Source organism: Protopterus annectens, chromosome 10.part0, assembly GCF_019279795.1.
Source record: "Protopterus annectens isolate FY-2018-M chromosome 10.part0, PAN1.0, whole genome shotgun sequence".
Lineage (NCBI taxonomy): Eukaryota > Metazoa > Chordata > Ceratodontiformes > Protopteridae > Protopterus > Protopterus annectens.
Genome location: NC_056744.1, coordinates 1,622,278,131 through 1,622,305,168, shown reverse-complemented (window position 1 = coordinate 1,622,305,168; position 27,038 = coordinate 1,622,278,131). Strand labels below are relative to the sequence as shown.

Here is a 27,038-nt window from a genome sequence, read left to right as displayed (position 1 = left end):
TACTCCCTCATCTTACCCAAGGTCTCACTTAAGGTAATTCCCTCAACTGGAGAATTAGTGCTCGTTGGGAGTCCTCCTCCAGAGAAGCGTAATCCAGTGGGGAGGAGAGCGGAGATGAGTACGCCAAGGACTCATCCTCTGAAGCCTCTTCCTCCTCAGAAGAGGTCTCTTCCCTGACCCTTTTCTGTGGGGAGGTAACAGAGGGTGTGGCTAGGACTGAAACCCCAGCAGGAGGCTCAATAGAAGTGAGGGCATTAAAATACCCAGTGTAAAATTTTTCCAGTCTTGAAGTGGATCAGAGGGTGGTGATACATGTGCAAAAGAAAAAATATATATATTTCCACTCTATGTAGGGTCAGTGGACTGGACATAGGCCTGGTTTCTATGATGTCAGAATCCATGTTCTCCCCCAACTAAAATAGATTCCCCTAGAGCCCTCAGTGATTATGAGTCTATGCTCCCCCTGGACATCTGTACTGGATGCCCGCATTACCTCAAAGGATTTGCTACCATCTCGATCCAACGTGGCCTCCATTATGGGCTCAGCCTATGGATCAGACGTAGGCTATGAGCATTTCTCCAGGCTACCAACTGCTTCACGAAAGAGGTCTGCCATCAGAGAAGCAGCAGAAGTTTCAGACCTAGGCTTCTTGGCCTTCAGCCGAACGAGCAACTCTGCTTAGGCCCTGTGGAACCCTCCATAGTGCTCTTTGTGAGGAATTTCAGGGGATGAGTCTCTAAAAAGGAAGCTAACCCATTTCTCAATGTTTTGGGCACAAAGGCCTGGCAGACTAAATATCTGTGGTCATGGGTAGGCCCAAGACAGAAAAGGCACTGCTGGTGGTTATCTTTATGTGGAATCTGACGTCCACAAGAAAGTTTGCCTTTCTTGGATGACATTTACCTTTTTCATTGTGGCTAGGTTTAAAGGCTTCCTCAACAGGGCACTTATCTGAAATGTTGAGACTATAACCACTTTGGCGAGCAGACTGTACATACGGCTGAAGCATCCGGACTGGCGTCAAAGTTCTGAGGAGGGTGCGTGCGTATGTCACTTTTATGGCAGACATCCAACAGCAACCTATGTGCGATGTACCATGCACCTCTAGGAGTAAAAGTCTTTAGTATACTGGCAGTAGCATAGTCATGGCAGGCAACTCCATGTAAAGAATACTGCAACAGGGGAACAGGAGGACAAAGTTTGTGGCTGCTGTTTCTCAGAACTTTTCCCTTTTCTCTGTTTTACATTTGGGCTGTGTGGGTGGTACAGGCGGAATTGCTTCTTTGCAATAAACTTCAATGGAGAATGATGTTTTACATTCACTGTTCTCTGCCATTTTTATAGGCAATTTTTGCAATTCCAGGGCTCGCAGTTACAATATCGGAATTATAAAATGGAAGCCAGAAATGCCCTCATTACCGGTTTCCTTAACGCACACTTTTAAACACATCCATTGACTCAGTGGTAAATCACCACAGTCCAGTATTAATTACCACAGTCCATCCAGTGGTTGCAGGATATAAGTGGGATGAAGATAATCAGTCCAACTCTTCAACGGCATACATTCTGACATCCATATTCACAAAGGACAACATGGCTTGAAGCAAGCTCTATAACTTGCTTATAGCATAATCTAGTGTGAATGGCAGTACACCCATAATTAAGTATGTGTATACTGCATGCGGTCATATTTTTCCAGGTTAAGGAGTTACACGGCATGACTTTAAAAATTAGACTAGTATTTCAAACAGAAAATGGGCAGAAGACTATTACCCTCAAAGTGTGATGTTAGAAAATACAGTCCTTTCTGGGTAAAAGGGGCTTGGAGGTTAGCGAAGTCCTAATGTGCCCATGACAGACTAGGTGTGGAAGCTCTAATCCCTTGCTCCATGCATAACAGTACAAGTTCCATGCAAGAGAATCAACAGGTGTGGACAGTTAAGTTAGGATGCCTAACCAAGCACCTTTAGGATCAAACAAGACATACAATTTTATCTGTAGCTGATACACTACCTGAAGTAATAATGTTGCTAACATCGAGTGATGCAAGTTCAGCTGCTTCTTCTCTTTTCAGACGTAGTGCCTTGCACTTTTCTAGAGAAGGCTGACCTATGGGACAAAGAAAAAAGTTACAATTATAATACGCTTCACTGCCCTCCACCCCTTTAATTCTGACGGCTTTTACAACCTGTGCATATAATTTACTCCAAGGTAAATTAGCCTTCCCCTACCAAAACAAGAGAGAGCTCAGACAGCCAATGTGTCTTTAGTGTTCTGACTCAGGACAGCAATATGGGGTGCATAGCAACAGTGGGCTACATGAATCCATTATGGCTCAACAATATGAACAATCTTAACTAGGAACACAGACTCCGGAGAGAAAATGGTAAACTGGGTTAACCAACCATGTGCAGATACAATTAAACAGGTTTGTGCATACTATCATGCAAATGGTTAACAAGGTGAATAGGGTTATACAGGTGAGCAGACTATAGTCCCTTACGATTACAGGAATACAAGGCCTGACAGATCCCAATGAAAACAAATTACAAATTCTTTCTCTGGGAAAAGGCAAAAGTTCTATGATAACATCTATGGAGAAAAAAAAAATACACAGGATTACATTAAAGGCAACTTGAGGGATGTGAATTAAGAGAAACCAGAGAGAAAAACAGCATTGAAGGTTACACCCAGCACAAGCAATGCAACTCCGGTCACAGTACATGTCAAGGTGTGTGTGCACACCAGTCTTCTGCAGTAACAAACTAAACCCCCAAACTCCACTATGGAATCGTCCCAAGGATGACAAAACAGCAATACTTCTACAAATTTCAGACTGCAGGCACGGCCATGTTGTAATTGGGTACATGCCAGAACAAAGAATGACTGTATTCTATCCACATTAAACTGTGAGACAGTGTATGCAAGTCGTACAAGTCTTGAGGACTTTTTTGTGGCGTCAGATGCACTTCTGCCACTCTAACCCAAATGGTTAATTTGCCATGCAAGACAAACTTGCTCTTTGGGGCAGCTTGGTAACACAAAATTTCTACTACTTAAGAAAAGCACTTGTGGAACATGCTAGTTGTGGTATGCAACAGTGTTCAAAGAAAATTGTTGCCACCTTCACTTTGCAGGGAACTAGAGGGAAACAAGTAGCAATAACAGCAATGCAGTAACAGCCATCCTAATATCAGCATGAAAAATACAGAGCACCTCTTGATAATGGATTGTTAAACTGCCAACCAAAATAAGCTGCTTTCTGCAATCTTCTGGCACTCGTACACTGCAGGCAATGCAGGACAATGGGCATCATCCAACTAGAACAATGTCAGTCACAGATCCAGGTGGATGTGTATGTACGAAAATCTGTTCAGTCACCATAAACATGGTTCATTGCTTTTTTTTTTTTTTTTAATCTGGAGGCAATTTCAGCATGAAGATGATCTTTTACCTTTCATTCCTAGATTTTCAAGCTCTTGTTTGAGAGCCTGAATCTTGGCCTTATTAGAGCGCCGGCCTTCAAAGAGCTTCTTATAGTTCCTTCGCACTCCACAGGCTACAATGTAACGTTTCAGACGCTTGATGGTGGGATGCTCTTCCTTGGCAGATTCCTGCTCATTTGAAGGTGAAGACTTCTACAAAAAATAAATGAGGAGGGCGGGTAAGAATCTCTTTAAAAATCATCAACCAAAAAGTACAGTTTTGTACCTACCATAAATGTAGATGTTCGAAGATCCACATTGCTGCAGTCCTTACACTTGGGTAGTCCGCTGTCCTCGGTCGGCCCGAATATCAAAGTATAAGGCTGACGTCGGTCAAGGCACATTAGACTGACATCAGGACGTCAGGGTACAAATGCGCATGACCGACGTCATATCCTCAGTCTTTTTTGCCGCATGGTCCGATGCAGAAGCAGCGTTGCAAGTGCCGGTTGGCGTTCTGAAATTTTTCGAATTCGGAGTTTCAGACAGAGTCAAAGTTGGCCAAGTACCCCATTGGGGAATATTTTAGTTTTTTCTTGCCTCAGTGGTTTACCGGATGTCAGAAAAAGTGAATAACTGTATTTCTTGTGGGAAACAGATACCGCATAGAGATTATCATACTTTGTGTATTCCTTGTTTAGGGCCTGAGCACGACGTTGTGGGGTGTCGCTTTTGTGCTAGATTCAATAAGCGCACTATTAAGAGAAGGTTAGATTGTGCCAGGTTAGTCTTCGGGAAGCGGTGCAATTATAATATGCCGCCGGATGCTCCGGCGCTTCTTCGAAGCGCAAGGACAAAGCAGCTAAGCCTAGGCAAGAAGAACCGTCCGTACCGGACGCCGGTTCTTTAGAGGTGTCGGTGGAGCCGGGGGTTCCACCGGAGGTTTCTCTGGAGTCCCAGGGGGAGACTTTGTTATTGCAGGATGTGGCCTCTCAGGAGGCAGGTCAGGCTGAAGGGGCCTCTCAGGTTACTGTACTCCCTTCCCTTCCTAGGGTGGTTAGGCCCTCTCCTTCTGTTGCCAAGGCTTCTCCCAGAGGCAGGCCAGGTTTAGCTTCAGTTGGTGTCACCCCTAGTTCTTCAGGTTCTGTGCCCAAGAAGCATATGCTTAAAATGGCAGAAGATTTGATTACTTTGATTAGAGGTTCTTTGCCCCCTCCTGATAAGAGACCTAGGGTGGAACCTGAGTTGGGGAGTTTTGAGCAGGCTTCGGATGTTTCAGAGTCTTCGGCTGAAGACTTGCAGGAGTATTCTCCTTATTCTGATGTGGATGATTCTACTCCTTCTGCTTCTCCTCCTGAAGATTTTTCTTTTTCAGAGACTCTTCATTCCATGAGGGAGCATTTTAAGTGGGAAGGTCAGGACTTCTCTGATTCCAGGAAAAGGCTTAGGGAATTTTTTTTACCCCAGCATAGGCCTTTGGCTATACCTCCTGTTCTGGATGTTGTGGAAGATGTGTTTGCGGAGGCTTCTCTTAATCCTGATTCTTTGCCTCCTGCTCCTGTTAAGCCGGATAGGTATTACAGGGTGCCTGAAGCTCATAAGTATCTTTGTAAGAGTCCTAGGGCGGACCCAGAAACTGTTAGTCAGGGGCCTAAGGGTGTTAAGGCTTCTGTTGTTAAAAATCCGGTTCCTCCAGATAAAGAGGCCAGGGCTTTGGATAGATGGGGAAAGAAAGTCTATACTTCTTCCACCCTAGCTATGAGGGCTTTGAATTGCCAGTTTCACATGTTGAAATACCAAAACTATCTACTTTCTCAATTGAAGTCTAAGGTAGATGCTCTGGCGGAAGGTATTGAGTGTAAAGAGTTACAAGATTTAGTACATGTTTCTGAACAGGTGGGTAAGCATTCTTTGCAATGTGGTTTTGATGCTGTACAGGCCTCATCTAGGGTGGCTGCCACTGGGTCAGTTCTTCGCAGGCACGCCTGGCTGAGGGATCAGAATTTGTCTGACCATGTTAAGACAAGGATTTTAGATGCTCCTTTACAATCTGATGTGTTGTTTGGTTCACCTGTTGAGGCAGTCTTAAAGAAAATGGAAGACAAGGCTAAGTCTATGCAGACTGTTAAAGATTTTTTGCAGGTTCAGCCTCCGAAGTTTAGTAGAAATTGGCCTACCAAGGGGTGGACGTATCCTTCTTATGATTCCCAGTCTAGAGGTAGATCTAGACGTGGTAGGGGCAGAGCTCAGGGCTCTTTCAGGCCTAGAACAGGAGTTCACCTGCACAGTCTTCGGTGAGGGCAGGGGCCAGTCCTTTCGTAAACAGACCCAATGACCTACCTTTTCAGCTGCCAGAGCCTTCTCGCCTGGCAGCACCTTTGGGAGGAAGATTGGCACTTTTCAAGGAAAATTGGAGTTTAATTACCCAGGACAGATGGGTATTGGATATCATTCACCAAGGTTACAGGTTTTATTTCCATACCTTGCCTCCTTTCAAAGGCATGCCAGACGTTCCTCCTCAGCAAAGAATAGAGGCTCACAAACAAATTTCTCTGTTACTTCAAATAGGGGCCATACAGCCGGTACCTATGCCAGAAGTGGGCCTAGGATTTTATTCTCGCCTGTTCCTAGTACCAAAGAAGGGGAACACGTGGAGACCAATTTTGGATTTATCTATCCTAAACACTTATCTGGACATTCCCAAGTTCAAAATGTTGACGTTACAACAGCTTTTACCTCTGCTGGGCAAAGATCATTGGATGGTAACTTTGGATCTCAAGGAGGCTTACCTTCATGTTCCTATCAGACTGAGTTGCAGAAAGTATCTGCGTTGGCTGGGACTTCTCATTATCAGTTCTCTGCATTGCCCTTTGGCTTATCTACTGCGCCCAGAGTGTTCACGAAAGTTCTGGATCCAGTGATAGCTTTCTTCAGGCTAAAAGGAATACAGATCTATCCTTATTTGGACGATTGCCTGATTCTGGCTCAAGGAAGGGACGAGCTTCTTCATCATTTGGAATATGTGATAGCAGTGCTAAGATGCCTGGGGTATTCTGTGAACGAAATAAAGCCCAGTCTAGTACCCTCTCAGGACATGTGCTTTCTGGGTGTAAGACTTGAATACAGCATCCCAGATGGCCTATTTGACCCCGGACAAACAAAAGAATCTTTCCCTTTACTTTCATCAATTGTCTCATCAGTCCAGGCTGACTGCAAGGACAGTCCTTCAAGCCTTGGGGTTCATGGCATCTTGTATTCTGGTGCTTCCCAATGCCAAACTGCATATGAGGAAGCTACAATGGTATCTCAAAAACGTATGGACACAGCACTGCCAGGATCTGGACACTCATTCAAATAATACCTTGCATTCAAAAGGAATTTTTGTGGTGGGCTCAGGAATGTCACCTAAACAAGGGACTCTGTGACCCGGCCAGAGGCGAGTCAGATTCTAACGACAGATGCCTCAGACAAAGCTTGGGGAGCTCATCTAAATGGAAAGTGGATACAAGACAAGTGGCCTTCCAGACTACAACATCTACATATCAACTTGAAGGAGATGTTAGCAGTCCAGTTTGCATTAATAGCTTTCAAGGATTTACTTCTTCCAGGGCAGGTGTTGATTCTAACAGACAACACAACTGTCATGTGGTACATCAACAAGCAAGGGGGAACACATTCTTATCCTCTATGCAGGCAAGCAATGATTTTGTGGGAGACTGCTCTCAGTTTACAGCTTCATCTTCAGGCAAGGTTTCTGCCGGGAGCACAGAACTCCTTAGCAGATGTGTTGAGCAGAAGAATTATGGATCCCCACGAGTGGAAATTGGATCCTCATGTATTTCAGAAATTGACAGTGTCATGGGGAACTCCAGACATAGATCTGTTCGCTTCTCCACTAAACCACCAGCTGCCAAAGTTTTGCACGAAAAGGTTTCATCCCACAGCTTGGAAAGTGGATGCTCTTTCTTTCAATTGGAGCAATCTTCATGTGTATGCCTTTCCACCTCTGCCTCTCCTCCCAAAGGTACTTCTAAAGGTCAGACAGGACAAGCCAAGGATGATTTTAATAGCTCCAGATTGGCCTCGACAGCACTGGTACCCATTACTGAGAAGTCTGGTATGGGAGCCTCCATGGCCTTTGCCTTGATTCCACACCTGTTGTCTCAGGAGGACAGTCATTTACTCAATGTCAAGCTTCACTCTCTTCACCTAACAGCCTGGCATATTCTGTTTTGAACCATAGAAGGTCTCAACTTCCACAGCAAGTTTTGAATGTTATTTTGGAAGCTAGAAGGCCTAGTACAAGGAAAGTGTACGCAGATAAATGGAAGAGATTTTTATTTTGGAGTGCAGCAAAGGATTTTGATGTTTCTGAGCCTAATTTAAGTATGGCTCTTCAATATCTTACTGAGTTACTGGACAAAGGTTTGTCCTTCTCTTCTATTAAGGTTCATGCTGCAGCAATTTCGGCTCACTATGATTGTCACCCACCATTGTTTTCTCATCCTTTGTTCAAGCAATTTCTTAGAGGGGCAAAGAATATAAGACCCCCATGTAGAGCTCCTACTCTTGCTTGGGATCTCAATTTTGTGTTGGAGAAACTCACTCTACAACCTTTTGAGCCTGCAGCTACTACAGAGTTGAAATATTTATCATGGAAGACTGCTTTTTTGTTGGCCATTACCTCTGCAAGAAGGGTTTCTGAATTGCAGGCCCTTATGGCGGTTGAGCCTTTCTTAATTTTCCATAAGGATAGGGTATCTTTGCGTACTAATCCTTCCTTTATGCCTAAAGTGGTTTCTAGTGTGGCTTTAAACCAAACTATTCATTTGCCTACTTTTTATGCAAATCCCCAAAATAAAGGGGAAAAGATTTTGCACACTTTAGATGTACACAGGCAGCTGCGATATTATTTGAGCAGAACTAAAGGGTTCAGGCAGTCTCAGCAGTTATTTGTTTCTTTTGCTTTGAGTTCTCAGGGCAAGCCTGTGTCAAAACAAACTATTTCTAAGTGGATTGGGTTTTGCATTGCTTTCTGTTATTCCCATCATGGCAAGGAGATTCCAGCTGGGATTAGGCCTCATTCCACTAGGGCTACTGCCACTTGACAGCTTTTAAGGGGGGTGGCAACTAAAGATATTTTGGAGGCAGCTACTTTGAGTTCAGTGCATACTTTCTCCAAGCATTATCACCTTCCACTTTACTCTAAATCTAGGGCTGGTTTTGCCACTGCTATTTTACAGGGCATTTTGGCAGCTCCTGCTTCTTTATAGTTTTGCCATCCTCCCTTACCTCTGCTTTGGGATTCTACCCAAGTGTAAGGACTGCAGCAATGTGAGATGAAGAACATAGTACAGTTTTGTACCTACCATAAATGTAGATGTTCGAAGATCCACATTGCTGCAGTCCAATTTACCCTCCCTCCTTCCCCTCTGTAGTTAGAGGCGGTTGTGTGGGTTGGGTTGTATAGAGGCGGTTGTGTGGGTTGGGTTGTATATATTGTGTATATTGTATATATGGTACATATTAGTGCAAGGTTGGTTGGTTGTTTGCTGTTTTTTGGTTTTGACCTTTTTTTTAGGGTCTTCTGACATCTGGGGCAAGAAAAGACTGAGGATAGGACGTCGGTCATGCGCATTTGTACCCTGACGTCCTGATGTCAGTCTAATGCGCCTTGACCGACGTCAGCCTTATACTTTGATATTCGGGCCGACCGAGGACAGCGGACTACCCAAGTGTAAGGACTGCAGCAATGTGAGATGAAGAACATCCAAGTACAGTTAACATAATCAGCATTTAAAAGGACAGGAACCATAAAAAGTTATGTACCTACCATAACGTTCCACGTCAAGTTGTCTCCTCTCACCTTCTTTCTTGCTGGTTGAGTTTGGAGCCAATCCTCTGCTCAGACTCGGCCATCTTCTAAAGCTCGAGAGCTACAAACTGGCTCGAGGCCTCCCCATATCCCATGATGCCTGGCGCTCGATACCCAGATCTCATTTGGTAAGACTAACAGCAGACAAAATAATGAAGGAATCCTATCCTTATCATACATAAGCCCAACTATAAAGACCACAAGATAGAGTGGGATAGCCAGAGAAGGCTCAGCCTGAGCAATATTAGAGAGAAAACTCTTCTCGGTCTAGTAGGATAGGGGGATGGAGGGGGGGGGACGCAAGAAAGAAGGCAAGAGGAGACCACCAACCTGGAACGTTATGGTAGGTACACAACTTCTTTATGTTAATTTGTCTATCTCGCCTTCAGTCTTGCTGGTTGGGTCAGCGTCCCTAGCACCTAATATCCTGGGTGGCTCAATGGAACAGTCTCTTCAGAACAGTGGAACCAAAATCAGCTCTGCTCCTGGAAATCGCGTCCAACTTATAATGAGAGATGAAAGTATGAGGGTTTGCCCACATAGCTGCTGCACAGATTCCATGGGCAACCTAGCCTGAAAAGCAACCGAAGTGGCTAATGCTCTGGTGGAGTGCCCTTTTGGTTTAACAGGCAATTGTTTATTCCTCAGCTGATAGATAAAAGTAATGATAGAAGTCAGCCACCTGGATAAAGTTACTTTTGATACTGGCATACCTTGTTTGCCCTCTGCATGAGGAAAGGCTGATCTGATTTTCTGAAGGCCTTAGTCCTGTGCAAATAAAAACGCAGTTGTCTGAACATCTAACTGATGTAACTTACATTCCGCCCTGTTGGAATGGTTGGGAAAAAACACAGGAAGGTCAATGGACTGATTCAAGTTGTTCTCAGAAGAGACCTTAGGAAGGATGGATTAGTCCCAAGAGCAACAGTGTCTTTGTGGAACACTAGGTAGGGGGGGGATGTGTACAGAGAGCCTGCAGCTCGGAAACTCGTCTGGCTGAAGTGATTGCTACCAGGAAAAAAAAAAAAAAAAAAAAAAAAAGTGTTTTCCACGATAAAAGCTTCAACGAACAGGAAGCTGCCGGTTCGAGGGGGGCAAAATTAGAGGCGCTGGAATCAAATTCAGATCCCACAGGGATGGAGAATCTCTAACCGGGGGGCCTGAGCAGCGTGGTTCCTTTGAGGAAGACCTTACAAAGCTTATGAGACATACTACTTTCTGAAAGGCCAATGTGAACATTTGAAATTGCGGCTAACTGCACTAAAAGCTCCGAGAGGAATTCCAAGATGTGAACAGGGGCTGAAAAGGGATCTATATTCTTAGCCTCTGCCCAGGAATAAAAACGTTTCCACTTACTAGCGCAAGTTTTTCTAGTGGTAGACTTGTGCGATAAAATGATTTCACGCACCGATTGGGAGATATCCGGAAGCCTGGCTAGGGTTCGAAGTGGAGCAACCAAGCCGTGAGTTTGAGAGATTGTAGGGAGTGATGCACCCCGCCCAATTGATGGATCAGGTCTGGAATTGGTTCCAGAGTCCAAGGCTGCTCGATAAGGTAATTATGCAGGAACGGAAAAGTACAGTTTTGTACCTACCATAAATGTAGATGTTAGTGTGTTCACACTGCTGCAGTCATCACACTTGGGTTATCTGCCGTCAGGCGGTCCCGCAGTCGGCCCGAGTTCCAAAGTCTTGGTCTGGCGTCTGTTGCTGTCGCTTCTTCCCTGACGTCAGTGTGACAGGGGTATATAAAAGAGGCAGCAGATGCCATTTTCTTCAGTTTTTCTTGCCCCAGATGTCAGGTGCCCCCAAATAGGAAGGCAATACATAATCCTAAGTAAATTACATAAGTAGAAAACAATAGCTGCAGCTGTAGGCAAATACATCTTAGAGATTGTATAAACAGGGAGCTATAGATAAAACCCAGGTAAGAGTTGAAGGTGGGAGGGCAACCTGGACTGCAAAAGTGTGAACACTCAAACATCTACATTTATGGTAGGTACAAAACTGTACCATGTTCATAGTGTTACACTGCTGCAGTCATCACACTTGGGTTGAATCCCAAAGCTAGGGCTGGGCAATTGGTACTAAACAGGGTTTGGAGAAGCTAGTAGGCCCTGCAAAACTGCAGTGGCAAAGCCAGCTCTGGTTTTTGAGTATAGAGGTAAGTGGTAGTGCTTGGTGAAGGTGTGCACTGAACTCAAGTTGCAGCTTCCAAATATCCTTGGTTGGTACCCCTTTGAGGAAGACTGCTGATGTTGCTGTAGCCCTGGTGGAATGAGGCCTAATGTTACCAAGTACAGGTTTCCCATGGTGTGTGTAGCAGAAAAGTACAGTTGTGTACACTTACCATAAATGTAGATGTTAGAGTGTCTTCACTGTTGCAGTCATCACTGTAGGGTTCTTCCTGTCAGCAGGCAGCCCTCGGTCGGCCAGAATCCCAAAGTCTGGGTCCGGCATCGGCTGTTCAGTAATGCTCCCTGATGTCAGAGCGCCAGTAGTACAAAGCTGACAGCCAACGCCATGTTCTCCAGTTTCTTGCCCCAGATGTCAGGTGCCCAAAAGTGAAGGCTAATAGTAAAACAAAAATGTGACTTACAACAAACCCCTTACCATGTAGCAAATACACCTCAGAAGGGTGAAGTAGGAAACCACACTAATGAAAGTATAAGAGGGGACAGGAGGGTGGGTAACCCAGACTGCAACAGTGAAGACACTCGAACATCTACATTTATGGTAAGTGTACACAAAGTACAGTTTTGTACCTACCATAAATGTAGATGTGCGAGAGGTATGCATCTGCAGTCCTAACATATGGGTTGTCCTGCCTCAGGCAGCCCTTCGGTCGGCCGGATTCCAAAGTCTGGGTCTGGCCTCGGCTGATGTCTCACTTCACCTGACGTCATAGCTGCTGTGAATTGGGTATAAAGGCATCAGCCGACGCCATTTTCCTCAGTGTTTCTTGCCCCAGATGCCAGGTGCCCTCTAGGAAGGCTAAATTTGGATAAATGCAAATGTTTACAAACAGTAGAGAGCAATCAAAAATAAACATGTATATACATATATACAAACAAATACACCATAATAGATTCCCCCAGCTAGCTATAAGGTGGGCAAATACCCTAGGAGTACCACAGAGGGGAAGGAGGGTGGGTAATCCTGACTGCAGATGCATACCTCTCGGACATCTACATTTATGGTAGGTACAAAACTGTACTATGTCCTTCAAGGATGCATCTGCAGTCCTAACATATGGGTAGAATACCATAGCCAAACTGGGGGAGGAGGCACTAAGATGATTATGGTGTAGTTAAGATCCCTTGCAGAACAGCAGTTGCAAAACCTGCTCGGGATCTGGAGTATAAAGGTAGATTGTAATGCTTGGCAAAATGTATGCACTGAGCTCCAAGTAGCAGCTTCTAAAATGTCTTTGGTAGCCACTCCTCGTAAGAAAGCTGTAGTAGTGGCTGTAGCCCTTGTGGAGTGAGGTCTGATGTTTTCTGGAGTTGTCTTTCCATGAAAGGAGTAACAAAATCCAATGCAATTTCCTATCCATTTTGAGATTGTTTTGAAATTGCTTTTCCTTCCATTCCTGTTGCATATGCTACCAGAAGCTGGTCAGTCTTTCTATTGTTCTTGGTTCTGTCCAGATAGTAGCGCAATTGTCTGTGCACATCCAAGGTATGTAGTAGTCTTTCCCCCCTGTTCTGTGGGTTGGGGAAGAATGTTGGTAGGTGGATTGCTTGGTTCAATGATACCCTGGAGACCACCTTTGGCATAAAGGTGGGGTTAGTTCCCAAGGGCACTCTATCCTGATGGAAGATAAGGAAGGGCTGTACTGCCATTAATGCCTGTAATTCAGAAACCCTTCTTGCTGAAGTGATTGCAAGAAGGAAAGCAGTTTTCCAAGATAAGAACTGTAATTCTGCTGATGCTGCTGGTTCGAAAGGGGGAAGTGTTAACTTTTCCAGCACAAAGTTAAGGTCCCATGTAGGCAAAGGTGGCTTCCTTGGAGGCTTTACATTTTTAATTCCTCTCAGAAACTGCCTGAGTAGTGGATGAGAGAAGACTGGAGGATCCATGTTGTACTCTGCTGAAATTGCTGATGCATGAATCTTAATGGAGGAGTAAGACAGGCCATTGTGGAAAAGCTCTGCCAAATATTCCAGGATGTTAGCTATGTTTGCTAATAAAACATTTTCTCCTTTTGCTGCACTCTTTTCCATTTGGCTGAATAAGTCTTCCTTGTGGAGGGTCTGCGAGCCTCCAGGATAATGTCTTTAACCCTCAGAGATAAATCTGGGTTATTTTGTTTTATGTAATCATCCAAGCAGCTAGCTGTAGTGTTTTCAAGTTTGGATGTAGGATCTTGAAGTTGTTCTGTGTTTGCAGCAAAGGAACTAGAGGTAGAGGCCATGTGTGTGTCCGAGACATACTCCTCAGTAGTGGGTACCAATGCTGCCTCGGCCAATCTGGAGCCATCAGGATGATCCTTGGGTGATGATCTTTGATCTTCAGTAGCACTTTGTGCATCAAAGGAAGAGGTGGGAATGCATATGCTGTCAGGTTTTCCCAACTGAAGGATAGGGAGTCCACCTTCCAAGCAAGTGGGTGGTATGTCCTTGTGCAGAATTTCCTCAATTGGTGGTTGTGTGGGGATGCGAACAAGTCTATTTCTTAGTCCCCATTTCTTTGTTATGGATTTGAAGATGTCTGGATGCAGCATCCATTCGTGGGCATCCGTGGTAGTTCTGCTTAAGGTGTCTGCTAGTATATTTTCTTTCCCTGGCACAAATATGGCCTGGAGCTGAATGTTGAGGTTCAGGGCCACATTCCACAGGTCCATTGCCATCCGGCAGAGAGGATATGAGTGTGTGCCTCCTTGTTTGTTGATATACCACATGACTGTGGTGTTGTCAGTCCTTATCAGCAAATGACCCTGTTGAAGAAACGGTCTGAATGTCTGAATTGCCCGTTTCACTGCCAGCATCTCTTTCTGATGTGTGTAGGTTCAGCTGGTCTTGTGTCCATAGGCCTTGTATACACTTGTCCACCATGTGTGCCCCCCAGCCTAGGTCTGAGGCGTCCGTGGTGATAGTCTGGCTTGGGCGAGGTTTGTGGAAAGGCAGTCCTCTGTTCAACCGACAGGCCTGAGCCCACCACAGAAATTCTTGCTTCAGGCATGGAATTATTGGAATCTGGGCTTCTAGACTGTTTGTGTTGAGACCATATATTCCTTAGGTACCATTGCAACTTTCTCATATGCAGCCTGGCATGTGGAAGCAATATTATGCAGGATGCCATGTAACCCAGGGCTTGCAGGACTTTCCTTGGTGTAAGCTGGTTCTGCGTTGTTAATGCCATGAAATAGAGTGGTAGTTGTTTTTGCTTTTCTGCTGTGAAAAATGCCATCTGATTTGAAGTGTCCAGTTCTGCACCCAAGAATGTTATCCTTTGGGATGGTACCAGTCTTGACTTTTTCATGTTGACTGTGTACCCCAGGGCTTGCAGTAGTTGTATAACCTTTTGCAAATCTTCTGTTAATTTGTTTTTGTTGTCCGCTTGTATCAGGCAGTCGTCCAGGTATGGATAAATCTGAATTCCCTGTAGCCTGCAATGAGCAATTACTGATGCCAGGCATTTCGTGAATACTCTGGGCGCAGCAGATAAGCCAAAGGGCAATGCTGAGAATTGATAATGCTCTGATCCTGCAAGAAATCTGAGGTATCTTCTGCAATCTGGTCATATAGGGACGTGCAGGTATGCCTCCTTGAGATAGAGTCACCAGCCAAGACTCCTTGCCCAGCATGGGAAGAAGCTGCTGTAGGGTCAGCATTTTGAATTTTGGAACAATGAGGTAAGTGTTCAGAGCGGACAGGTCGAGAATAGGCCTCCATTGATTTTCTTTCCTTGGTACCAGGAAAAGTCTGGAGTAAAATCCTTGTCCTTGTTCCATAGGCGGTACCTTTTCTATAGCTCTCATCCTTAGTAAGTGGTTGATTTGTCCTAGAGCGTTTGTTTTTTGGTTTGGTGGTAGGTTTGGCATTCCTCTCTTTTTTGGTAGAGCGTGGAAGTGAAACCTGTAGCCTTTGTCTATCGTCTGTAAAATCCATTTCTCTCCTGTAATGTAATGCCAGTTTATGGAAAATAAGGCTAGCTTTCCGCCTAAGGGTGCTTCCAGTTGTTCCCTGGTAGGCGGTATCAGAGTCAAGTCATTGTGTCTGTCCTGTGGAAGTGGTAGTAGCGGGATCTGTGGCAGTACTTCTCTGGTTGTTAGGCTGCCACTGACGTCCCCTGTAGGCACCTCTGGATTGACCTCTGCCTCTTTGGCGCCTATTTCTGCCTCTCTGTGCTCTGGTTTCTGGAAAGGACCAATTCTTCCAAGGCCAATTTCTACTAAACCACGGAGGCTGGACCTGTAAGAAATCCTTGACTGTTTGGACAGATTTTGCTTTTTCTTCCACCTTTTTTAGCACTTGCTGTGCAAGGGAGCCAAACAAACTTTGTTTCTCCATGGGAGCATCTAGGAGCTTTGACTTTACATGGTCTGGTAAGGATTGCTTTTTTAGCCATGCATGCCTTCTGATCACTGTTCCAGTCATAGCTGATCTAAAGGAAGCCTCCAGTGCATCATAGCCGCATTTTAAGGAATGGTTACTGACCTGCTAAGTGTTATGTACCAAATCCTGAAGGGACTTACGGTCTATAGGTTCAGGAGAGGACAGTTTTTTTATTTAGCTGATCTAACAAAAATTCCTGATACTGAATCATGTGGAATTGACAGTTTAAGGCCCTAGCCGAAAGAGTAGCAGAAGTATAAACTTTTTTACCCCATCTCTCCAAAGCTCTAGATTCTCTTTCAGAGGGGAGGGTTTTTTTTTTGCAGAGGCAGCTGCTACAGCTTTGGGGCCCTGTGAAATGGTTTCAGGATCTGCAATAGGAGCCTTATACAAGTGATAGTGAGTGTCCGGGACCCTATAATATCGGTCGGGTTTAGCAGGGGCCGGGGGAAGAGAGTCAGGGGCAGTGCAGGCATCATTAAATGCATCATCCACAACAGTTAGTACTGGAGGAATGGCTAAAGGCCTATGCTGTGGTAAATGTAAAAAGGTTCTTAGCCTTTTCCTTGAATCTGAAAAATCCTGACCCTGCCATTGAAACTGCTCCCTCATAGCATGCAAGGTTTCCCCAAAAGAAAATTCCTCAGGAGGAGAGGCAGAAGGAATGGAGTCTTCTGCATCAGAATCCTCATATGGAGAATAAGGGCCTTCTCATATGGAGAATAAGGGCCTTCTGGAGGATGTGAGTTTTCTGAATCATCCGAGGAATAGTCTGTAGAAACCCGATCCGGGGGCTCTGCTCTAGGCCTCTTCTCAGGAGGGGGTTGAGAAGCCCTGTCTGGGTGAGGTGGGGATCCCCTGATCAAATAAATGAGATCCTCAGCCAGGCTGAGCATTTGGGAACTAGAGGTATGCCTGTGTGAGGGGGTTTTAGCAGGCAAGGTCTTAGAAGTTTTAGCTGCTTTAGCCCTAGAGAAAGCCTTGATAGACATAGATGCAGGTGGCCTAGCAGCTCCACGTGCAGGAGTAGATATGTCTAAAGGAATCGTATCTGATAAATCCTGGGTGCCTGCTACAGCAGGAGAAATTTCAGTAGCCGATTCAGCTATGTGTGAGGCCTCGACTGTCGGAGGTATGCTTTCGGCCGAAGGAAGAACCGAGGACTGTTTCAGCCGAAACAGAGACACTCGCGGTTGGCTTAACCGTGGTTTCGGCCGAAACCGCGGGCCGCGAGTGTCCGTCCTTTTCCTTACGCTTTTTAGTTAAATGAGAAGTCGGAGTCTCCGACGGCATTTTGTAAGCAAAAGCGGGGCCAAAAAACTCCTCTGCAAACTCCGACCGACGTCTAAGTGTCCGTCGGTTGAAGGAAGCACAGGTTAGACAAGCTGATATGTCGTGGTCTGGGCCTAAGCAAGGAAGGCAGTAAGAGTGGAGATCCTTATGAGGTATTGGTTTCCCACAAGTTAAACAATTATTTACTTTTTCTGACATCGGCTGAGGCAAGAAAGAGTCCCCAACGGGGTACTTAGCTTTTTAGAAGTCTTCGGTAGTAGAAATCTCTGGATCTGACCGACCGGCACTTGCGAACAGCTTCTGCTTCGGGCACCGCGCGGCAAGAAAGACTGAGGAAAATGGCGTCGGCTGATGCCTTTATACCCAATTCACAGCAGCTATGACGTCGGGTGAAGTGCGACATCAGCCGAGGCCAGACCCAGACTTTGGAATCCGGCCGACCGAAGGGCTGCCTGAGGCAGGACAACCCATATGTTAGGACTGCAGATGCATCCTTGAAGGACATCTGTACTATGTTCGTGTTTCACTGTTGCAGTCATCACTGCAGGGTTGAATCCCATAGCTGAGATAAAGGGTGGTGGTTATAGAGTAGAAGGGGCAGCTAGAAGGCCCTGCAAGACTGCAGAAGCAAAGCCCACCCTAGACTTAGAGTAAAGAGGGAGATTATAGTGCTTAGAGAAAGTATGCACTGAACTTCAAGTTGCAGCTTCCAAAATATCTTTGGTAGGTACTCCCCTGAGAAAGGCAGCTGAAGTAGCAGCAGCTCTGGTAGAGCGAGTCCTAATTTTTCCTGGGATTTGCTTTCCATGATGAGTGTAACAAAATCTGATTCCATGAGCAATCCATTTAGAAATGGTCCATTTTGAAATAGGTTTGCCTTGGGAATTTGTTGCATAAGAAACAGTTGCTGTGTGACATCCTTGGTTCTGTCCATGTAAAAATGAAGTTGCCTGTGTACATCCAAGGAATGCAAGATCCTTTCCCCCTTATTTTGTGGATTAGTGAAAAAAGTTGGCAGGTGAATAGTTTGATTTAAAGCCACTTTGGAAACCACTTTAGGCATGAAAGTAGGATTAGTCCTTAAAGACACCCTATCTTGGTGAAAAATAATATAAGGTTCCACAGCCATGAGTGCTTGTAACTCCGAGACTCTCCTGGCTGAAGTCAAAGCCAGTAGGATAGCTGTCTTCCATGATAAATACTTAATATCAGATGTGGCAGCAGGCTCAAAAGGAGGCAGAGTGAGTTTTTCCAGAACATAGTTTAGGTCCCAGGCAGGTACGGGGGGGGGGGGGGGTGTCCTAGGGGGCCTTAAATTCTTTGCTCCTCTGAGATAGTTTCAGAAGTGGATGCAATCTTAGTTTCAGAAGTGGATGCAAAAAGATTGGAGGATCTGTATTGTAATGTGCAGAGATAGCGGAGGCAAGTATTTTTATGGAGTAGGATAAACCCTTATGTAGAATGTCTGTCCGGTAAAGTAAAATCAGTGGGATATTAGGAATGAGAGGATCTGAATCCTGAGCATGCATCCTGGTGCAAAATCTCTTCCATTTACCTGCATAAGATTTTCTTGTGCTAGGCCGTCTGGCTTCTAAGATGACATCCATGACCTGTTTGGGAAGGGTAGGACTAATCATAGACCCTGAATTCGCCAGGCTGAGAGTTTTGATATGAGTGTGCAGAACCTGGCCCTGGTGTTGGGACAAAAGACTTGGAATCAGAGGTAAAATCCAAGGAGGCTCCTGGGATAGATTCATCAGTGTTGAGTATCAGAATTGACTAGGCCAATTTGGGGCCAGTAAAATCATCTTGGGTTTGTCCTGCTTGATCTTTAACACCCATGGAAGAAGAGGTAGTGCAGGAAAGGCATACCCAGAGAGGTTTCTCCAACTGAATGAAAGTGCATCCACTTTCCATGCTAGTTTGTGAAATGTCCTTGTGCAAAAAATCTGTAACTGGTGGTTGAGGGGGGAAGCAAATGGATCCATGTCCTGGCAGCCCCAGGCTTCTGTAATCATCTTGAATATTTGGGTGTCTAGCATCCACTCGTGTGGGTCCGACAGGTTCCTGCTCAGGCTGTCTGGAAGAATATTTTGTTTCCCTGGCAGGAACTGTAGATCCACTTTGCAAGCTAGAGCTGTGTTCCATAGAGTCATGGCTAGTCTGCAAAGGGGGTAGGAGTGTGAACCCCCTTGTTTATGTACCACATAACTGTGGTGTTGTCTGTCCGTATCAGTAGTTGTCCTGGTTGTAGAAGATCCCCGAAGGCCAAGAGGGCATTCTGTACAGCTAACATCTCTTAAATTGATATGTAGGTGTTTCTGATCCTCTGTCCAAAAACCTTGCAGGCCTTTCCCCTGCAAGTGGGCTCCCCATGCGTAATCCGAGGCGTCCGTGGTAACACTTGGCGGGAGGCAGACTGAAGGCTTTCCCTTTGTTGTGAAGACATGCCATGTTCCACCAATGGAATTCCTTTTGTAGGCAAGGCAAGACAGCAATCTGTGTGTCTAGACTGTGGCAATGTTGGGACCATACACTTTTTAGGTACCATTGTATTTCTCACATGTAGTCTTGCATTTGGTATGAGAAGGATGCAGGAGGCCATGTAACCCAAAGCCTGCAGGAATTTCCTTGCAGTTAGCTGAGACATTAACGCCAAGGTTTTGAAAGTTGAAGCCAGCTGTAGTTTTTCGGATGTCAGGAATGCCATCTGGGTTGTTGTGTTTAGAAGAGCACCCAGAAAAGTTATCGGTTGTGTGGGTGTCAAATTTGACTTATGTTCACAGTGAATCCCAGGTACTTGAGTAGATTTTGAACAAATTCCAGGTGCTGGAGTAAGACATCCTTGCTGTCTGCTTGAATAAGGCAGTCGTCCAGATAAGGGTAAATTTGAATTCCCTTGAGTCTGCAATAAGCTACTACTGGTGCCAGGCACTGGGAAGACCCTGGGCGCAGTAGACAAGCCAAAGGGCAGCGCAGAGAATTGGTAAGGTTTCGAGCCGGCCTTGAACTGGAGGTATTTTCTGCACTCCTGTCTGATAGGGATGTGTAGGTAAGCCTCCTTTAAATCCAATGTCACCATCCATGCATTTTTGCTCAGCATTGGCAGGAGCTGCTGCAGAGTAAGCATCTTGAACTTTGGTATCTCCAGGCAAGTATTTAAGACTGACAGATCCAGGATGGGTCTCCATGAATTTGGTTTTCTGGGAACTAGAAAGCCTTGAGTAAAAGCCTTGCCCAGTCTCTGATTGTGGAACCAGTTCTATGGCCCTCATAGCCAAGAGGGATCCCACCTGGTTTAATGCCTCTGCCCATTGGTTTTGGTAGGTCTGGTCATCCGTTTGGTCTTGGCAAGGTATGAAAGTGGAATTTGTAACCTCTTGAAACAACATCCAGAACTCACTTGTCTTGGGTTATGCAAGTCCAATTTTGTTGAAAAAGAGAGAAGTTTTCCTCCTACAGGGGCTTCCAGGAGAGAAGTTCCTGGAGCCATGCGGGGGGAGTCATTGAGCCTGTTTTCTACAAGATTGAGGTCTGCCCTCTCCACCCCTGGGGGTGGAAGCACTCCACTGCCCAGGTCTGTAAGAGGTCTGAGCTTGGGTCCTCCCTCTGGAACGCCTATATCTACCCCTCTGAGGCCTGTCCGAGCTGGGAAAAGACCAATTTTTAGTTGGCCAATTTCTGCTGAATCTTGGGGGCTGAACTTGTAAGAAATCCTTAACCGTTTGCATGGATTTTGCCTTATCCTCAGTTATCTTTATCACCTCTTCAGCCTTAGACCCAAACAAAACATTATGCTGAACAGGAGCATCCAGTAACTTAGCTTTCACTTGATGTTCCTTTAACCAAGCATGCCTTCTAATGACTGTGCCAGTGGCAGCCGCCCTGCATGAAGCCTCCAAGGCATCAAAACCACAGTGTAAACCATGCTTCCCCACTTGCTCAGTAGCAAGTATCAAATCGTGTAATTCTTTATTATCTGCAAAAAATGAAGTACAGGTCACTGCTGAAATCTTCTTAGTTGAATCTCCTTTATTAAAAGTAAGTGCTTTCGGAATAATCCTTCATGTCTGATGAAGGATTATTCCGAAAGTGCTTAATTTTAATAAAGGAGATTCAACTAAGAAGATTTCAGCAGTGACCTGTACTTCATTTTTTGTATTTATCTGGTTTGGTACAACAGGTCTTCAGCATAACTTGTTATCTTTGCTTGTGTCTTTATTATCTGCACATGCAGAAATAGTACCTAGCTTTTGTTTCATAAGACAGCAGGAATTACTGATATTTTAACATATGAAATTGACAATTTAAAGCCTTAATAGATAAAGTAGCAGAAGTGTACACTTTTTTGCCCCATCTCTCCAAAGCTCTAGAATCCTTATCTGTCTGAATAGGGTTTTTAGCAGAGGCGGCCTTAGGACCCTGAGAAATGGTTTCTGGATCAGCAGTAGGATTCTTGTAAAGGAACTGGTGGGAGTCAGGGACCCTATAATATTGGTCAGGCTTAGCAGGGGCTGGAGGAAAGGAGTCAGGAGTTAAATTAGCCTCAGAAAAGGCATCATCCACAATATCCAAAATAGGAGGAATAGCCAGGGGTCTATGCTGGGGAAGAAGGAAATCCCTAAGCCTTCTCTTAGATTCAGAGTACTTCTGTCCTTCCCAGTGAAAATGTTCCCTCATGTCATGTAAAGTTTCCCCAAAAGAAAAATCCTCAGGGGGAGAAGCTGATGGAATGGATTCCTCAGCATCAGAATCCTCATAAGGAGGGAAAGTATATTCCGGTTCAGAGGAAGACACTGAAGAAATAGATGCCTGATCAGAGGATTCATAATCCAATTCTTGCCTTAGCCTTTTGTCTGGAGGGGGGATGTGAACCCCTAATCATGGTTAGTAAGTCCTCCGCCATTTTAAGTAGCTGTTTGAGATTTGGGTCCCGGATCAGAAGAGGCCTGGGCTGGTGTCTTAGATTTAGAAGGAGTCCTTGCGTTTGTCTTTGGCTTTGCCTTTATCAGAAGCAGAGTAGGCCTGAAAACCCCCTCGGAAGCCGGTACCCGCACAGCGGCTCCAGACCCATCAGAGGGAGCATTGTCCGAAGGTCCTGCAGCTGGAGTACTCAAAAGGCCTAGTTCGCTCCTCGTGGGAGTCTGTTTCGGCAACCGGTTCTGAAATGGCCGACCGGGGCTGCAAAAGCGCCTCACTGACTGCCGAACCTGTAGCTGGCTGTGCTTTGGACCTTGGAGGCCCTGTCCTTATCCTTGCATCGTTTGTGAACTCCGGTAGTCGGAAGCTTGTCAGACAACATTTTATAATTAAATCGCCTGCCAAAGTAGTGAAAAGCAAAATCGTACCTCCGCTTAATAGTATGTTGGTTAAATCTAGCACAAAACCGACAACTAGCTACGTCGTGGTCAGGGCCTAAACAAGGAATACAGTAAGAGTGGAAATCCTTATGAGGTATTTGCTTCCCACAAGAAATGCAATTACTTTTTCTGACATCGGACTGGAGCAAGAAAAAAGTTTCCCCAACGGGGTACTTAGCTTTGTGAAGAAGTCAGTCTTCGGACTGAAGCACGAAAAAATATCAGGAGTCAGCCGACAGGCACTTGCGAACTGCTTCCACCGCACGGCAAGAAAGACTGGAGAACATGGTGTCGGCTGGCAGCTTTGTACTCCTGGTGCTCTGACGTCAGGGAGCATGACTGAACAGCAGACGCCGGACCCAGACTTTGGGATTCTGGCCTACAGAGGGCTGCCTGCCGGCAGAAAGAACCCTACAGTGATGACTGCAACAGTCAAACATGAACATCGGATACAATGTCCTATCCATTTTGAAATGGTCTGTTTTGATATAGGCTTTCCTTGAGATCCTGCAGCATAGGATACAAAGAGCTGATCAGATTTTCTGAAAACCTTTGTTTTATCCAAGTAGAAATGTAATTGCCTGTGAATGTCAAGAGTGTAGGAGCCTTTCCCCTTTATTCTGGGGGTTTGGATAAAAGGTGGGTAAATGAATGGTTTGGTTTAGAGCCACACTGGATACTACCTTTGGCATAAAGGAAGGGTTAGTTTGTAAAGAAACTCTGTCTTGATGAAAAATGATGAAAGGCTCCACTGCCATTAGGGCCTGTAACTGAGACTCTTCGTGCTGAAGTTATTGCTAGCAGCAGGGCAGTTTTCCATGATAAAAACTGTAAATCAGCTGAAAAAGGTGGCTCGAAGGGCGGTAGTGTAAGTTGTTCCAAAACAAAATTGAGGTCCCAAGTTGGTGTTGGTGCTCTTCGGGGCGGTCTTATGTTCTTAGCCCCTCTGAGGTACTGTCTTAATAATGGATGTGAAAAAATAGGAGGATCCGTGTTGTAATGAGCTGAAATAGCTGAAGCGTGGATCTTTATAGATGAAAAGGAAAGGCCTTTGTGCAACATCTCAGTTAAATATTGCAGAATGTGAGGAATATTTGGGACAAGAGGATTTTGGCCTTTAGCCTGGTTCCAGGCGCAGAATCTTTTCCATTTGTCTGAGTAGGTTTTCCTGGTGCTGGGTCTCCTGGCCTCCAGAATGACATCCATAACAGCTGTAGAGAGAAGTGTTGACTGGTTGTTTAGATAATCTGCCATGCAGCCAGATTTAAAGTCTTGAGCTGGTTGCGTAGAATCAGATTGTTTTGCTGAGTCAGCAGGTGAGGAATTGGAGGTAAAATTCACAGTGGGCCTTGAGCCATGTTCCTTAACATTGTATACTGGTGTTGGCGTGGCCAGTCTGGAGCAATGAGTATCATTTGTGGCCTCTCTAATCTGGCTTTTAGGAGCACCTTTGCCAGAAGAGGCAGTGGAGGAAAGTTTTCCAACTGAATGAGAGGGCGTCCACTTTCCAAGCTAGTGTGTGGTATGTTCTTGTGCAAAACTTTTGCAGTTGGTAGCTTTTGGGGGGGTGGGCAAACAGATCTATGTCTGGGCTCCCCCATTTTTGAGTTATCATTGTGAATACTTGTGGGTCTAGTTTTCACTCGTGAGGATCCATATTTCTGCTTAGTTTGTCTGCCAAAGTATTTTTCTTTCCTAGCAGGAATTGTGCTTGTAGTTTAACTTGGCAGGTCAGTGCGGTGTTCCACAAGGTCATTGCTTGCCTGCATGTGTGCCCCCTTGTTTATGTACCACATCACTGTGGTGTTGTCAGTCTTTATTAGACGTTGTCCTAGATGTAGGAAGTCCTTGAAAACTGTTAGGCATTTTGTACAGCTAGCATCTCTTTTTGATTGATGTGGAGATGCATTTGATCTGCAGACCATTTGCCTTGAATACACTGTCCCTGCCATGTGTGCTCCCCAGGCGTAATCAGATGCATCTGTTGTCATTGTTTGCCTGGCTGTGGGCAAGGTGAAAGGCTGACCCTTGTTGAGGTGACATGCCCGAGCCCACCATAGAAACTCCTGTTGAAGGCAGGGAATTAGTGGTATTATTGTTTCCAAGCTGTGGCTGTGTTGAGTCCATACGCTTTTTCAGGTACCATTGGAATTTCCTCATATGCAGTTTGACATATGGTATTAGTAGTATGCAAGATGCCATGAATCCCAAGGACTGCAGAATTTTTCTTGCAGGGAGTTGGGTCTTTGTTGCCATCATTTTGAAGTATTGAGTCAGTTGTCCTTGCTAGTCTAGCATGAGACAAGTCATCTGGGACGTTGTATTTAAGCTGGCACCCAGGAATATTGTGTCTTGTGAGGCGCTAGTTTTGACTTCTTTTCGTTTACTGTGTACCCTAGGCAACTTAGTAGGTTTTTTTTTTTTTTTTATACAAACGCCAGATGTTTTAAAAGAATGTCCTTGCTGTCCGCTTGAATAAGGCAGTCGTCCAGGTGTGGATATATTTGGATTCCTCTGTCTGCAGTATGCAATTACTGGTGCCAGGCATTTTGTGAAGACCCTGGGCACAGCAGATAAGCCAAAGGGCAGTGCAAAGAATTGGTAAGGAGTTGTACCTGCTATAAATCGGAGGTATCTTCTGCAATTTTGTCTGATCGGGACATGCAGGTATGCCTCCTTGAGGTCCAACGTTACTAGCTAAGCCTTCTTTGCCCAGCATGGGAAATTGCTGTAGTGTGAACATCTTGAATTTGGGTACTTCCAGGTATGTGTTTAGAACTGAAAGGTCCAGAATGGGCCTCCAGGCTGTCCTTTCGGGGAACCAGAAAGAGTAGAGGAAAATCCTTGTCCTTGCTCTTGTGTAGGAACCTGTTTAATAGCTCTAATGTCCATGAGTGCTGTAATGCGTCTTTGAGCCTCTGCCCATTGATTTGATGGCAGGTTTGGCATTCCTTTTATCCTTGGTAAAGTGTGAAAGTGGAATCTGTACCCTTGAGTTACAATATTTAGGACCCATTTGTCTTTTGTGATGATGTGCCAATTGTCTGCAAAAAATGCAAGTTTTCCTCCCAAGGGATCTGCCAAGAGTGATTTGCTTGGCAGTCTGAGGGGTAAGTAATTGTGATTGTCTGACCAGTCTTCTCCTTTCCGGGTTGTGGCACCCCATTGTCGTGGCTTGTAAGAGCCTTGTGGCTGACCTCTGCCCCTTGGGCGTCTGTATTTGCCCCTCTGAGGTCTGTCAGAAGTTGGACAGGACCAGTGTTTGGTTGGCCAATTTCTGCTGAAACGAGGGGGTTGGACCTGTAAAAAAATCCTTGACAGTCTGCACAGATTTTGCCTCATCCTCCATTTTCTTTAAAACCTCTTCTGCTCTCACACCAAATAAAACATCCTGCTGTAAGGTTGCATCCAATAACTTTGCTTTAACATGATCAGGTAAAGTTTGTTCTTTTAACCAAGCATGCCTACGAATGACAGACACTGTTACAGCTGCTCTGCAAGAAGCTTCCAATCCACATTGCAAAGTATGTTTCCCCACTTGTTCTGCTGCATGCAACAAATCTTGCATTTCCTTGTAATCAGGCTGCTCTGTATGTGTGCTCATTTTTTGTTTGAGACATCAACTATTGTTGATATTTCAGCATGTGAAACTGGCAATTTAAGGCCCTCCTAGCTAGAGTAGCTGAGGTATATACTTTCTTTCCCCATCTGTCTAGTGCTCTAGAATCCCTTTCAGACGGTACAGGATTTTTAGAAATAGAGGCTTTAACCCCTTTGGGACCCTGGGAAATGGTTTCTGGGTCAGCAACAGGGCTTTTATATAGGAATTTATGTGAGTCAGGGACTCTGTAGTATCTGTCTGGTTTGGCTGGGATAGTAAGAGGAACTCTGAGCCTTTTCTTAGGCTCAGTAATCCTGGCCTTCCCAATGGAAGTGTTCCCTCATGGCATGTAAAGTTTCCCCAAAAGAGTAGTCTTCTGGGGGAGATGCTGAAGGAATAGACTCTTCAGCATCAGAGTCTTCATAAGGGGGCAAAGAGTACGGTCTTCATAAGTGGGAAAAAGAGTACTCCTGTTTCCTAAGAATCTAAGGTAATGGAAACCTGGTCAGAGGAAGCGTAGTCCTCCTCCTGTCTAGGCCTTTTGTCAGGTGGGGGATGGGAACCCCTGATTAGGGTAATTAAGTCTTTGGCCACCTTAACCATCTGTTTCTTAGGCATGGGGCCTTGCACTGGAGACTGCTGTACAGGCTTCCCTACTTTTAATGGAGTTTTCAGTTTTGCAAAGGATTTAATAGTAAGTGTGGTCGGTATGAAGACACCTTCAGCAATTGACGGCCTTTCAACTGCACCAGAATCCCCAGACATGGAGTCGGAAGGGCCTAAAGATAAAAGGCTCTGAAGGCCCTGCAATCTCCGCTTGGGAGTCGGATGCAGGCTGGGGTTCTAAATCAGCAGTCGTCAGGGGCTGCATAGGCGCCTCACTGAAAACCAGAGAGACTGGCCTAGCAGAGGCCTCTGTGTCTG

General features: G+C 45.3%; 1 protein-coding gene across 2 annotated transcripts in view; it reads right to left on the bottom strand.

Annotated features, from left to right (window-relative positions):
- The window catches only part of HIRIP3 (HIRA interacting protein 3), a 193,836-nt gene that overhangs the window by 58,267 nt on the left and 108,531 nt on the right, over nt 1–27,038 (bottom strand). For both annotated transcript variants that reach the window (XM_044086304.1, XM_044086305.1), the window contains exons 5-6: nt 3,456–3,639; nt 2,015–2,110 (exon numbers count right to left, since the gene is read on the bottom strand). In XM_044086304.1, coding sequence (XP_043942239.1) covers nt 2,015–2,110; nt 3,456–3,639 — 280 coding nt within the window. The remainder of the gene's footprint in view (nt 1–2,014; nt 2,111–3,455; nt 3,640–27,038) is intronic.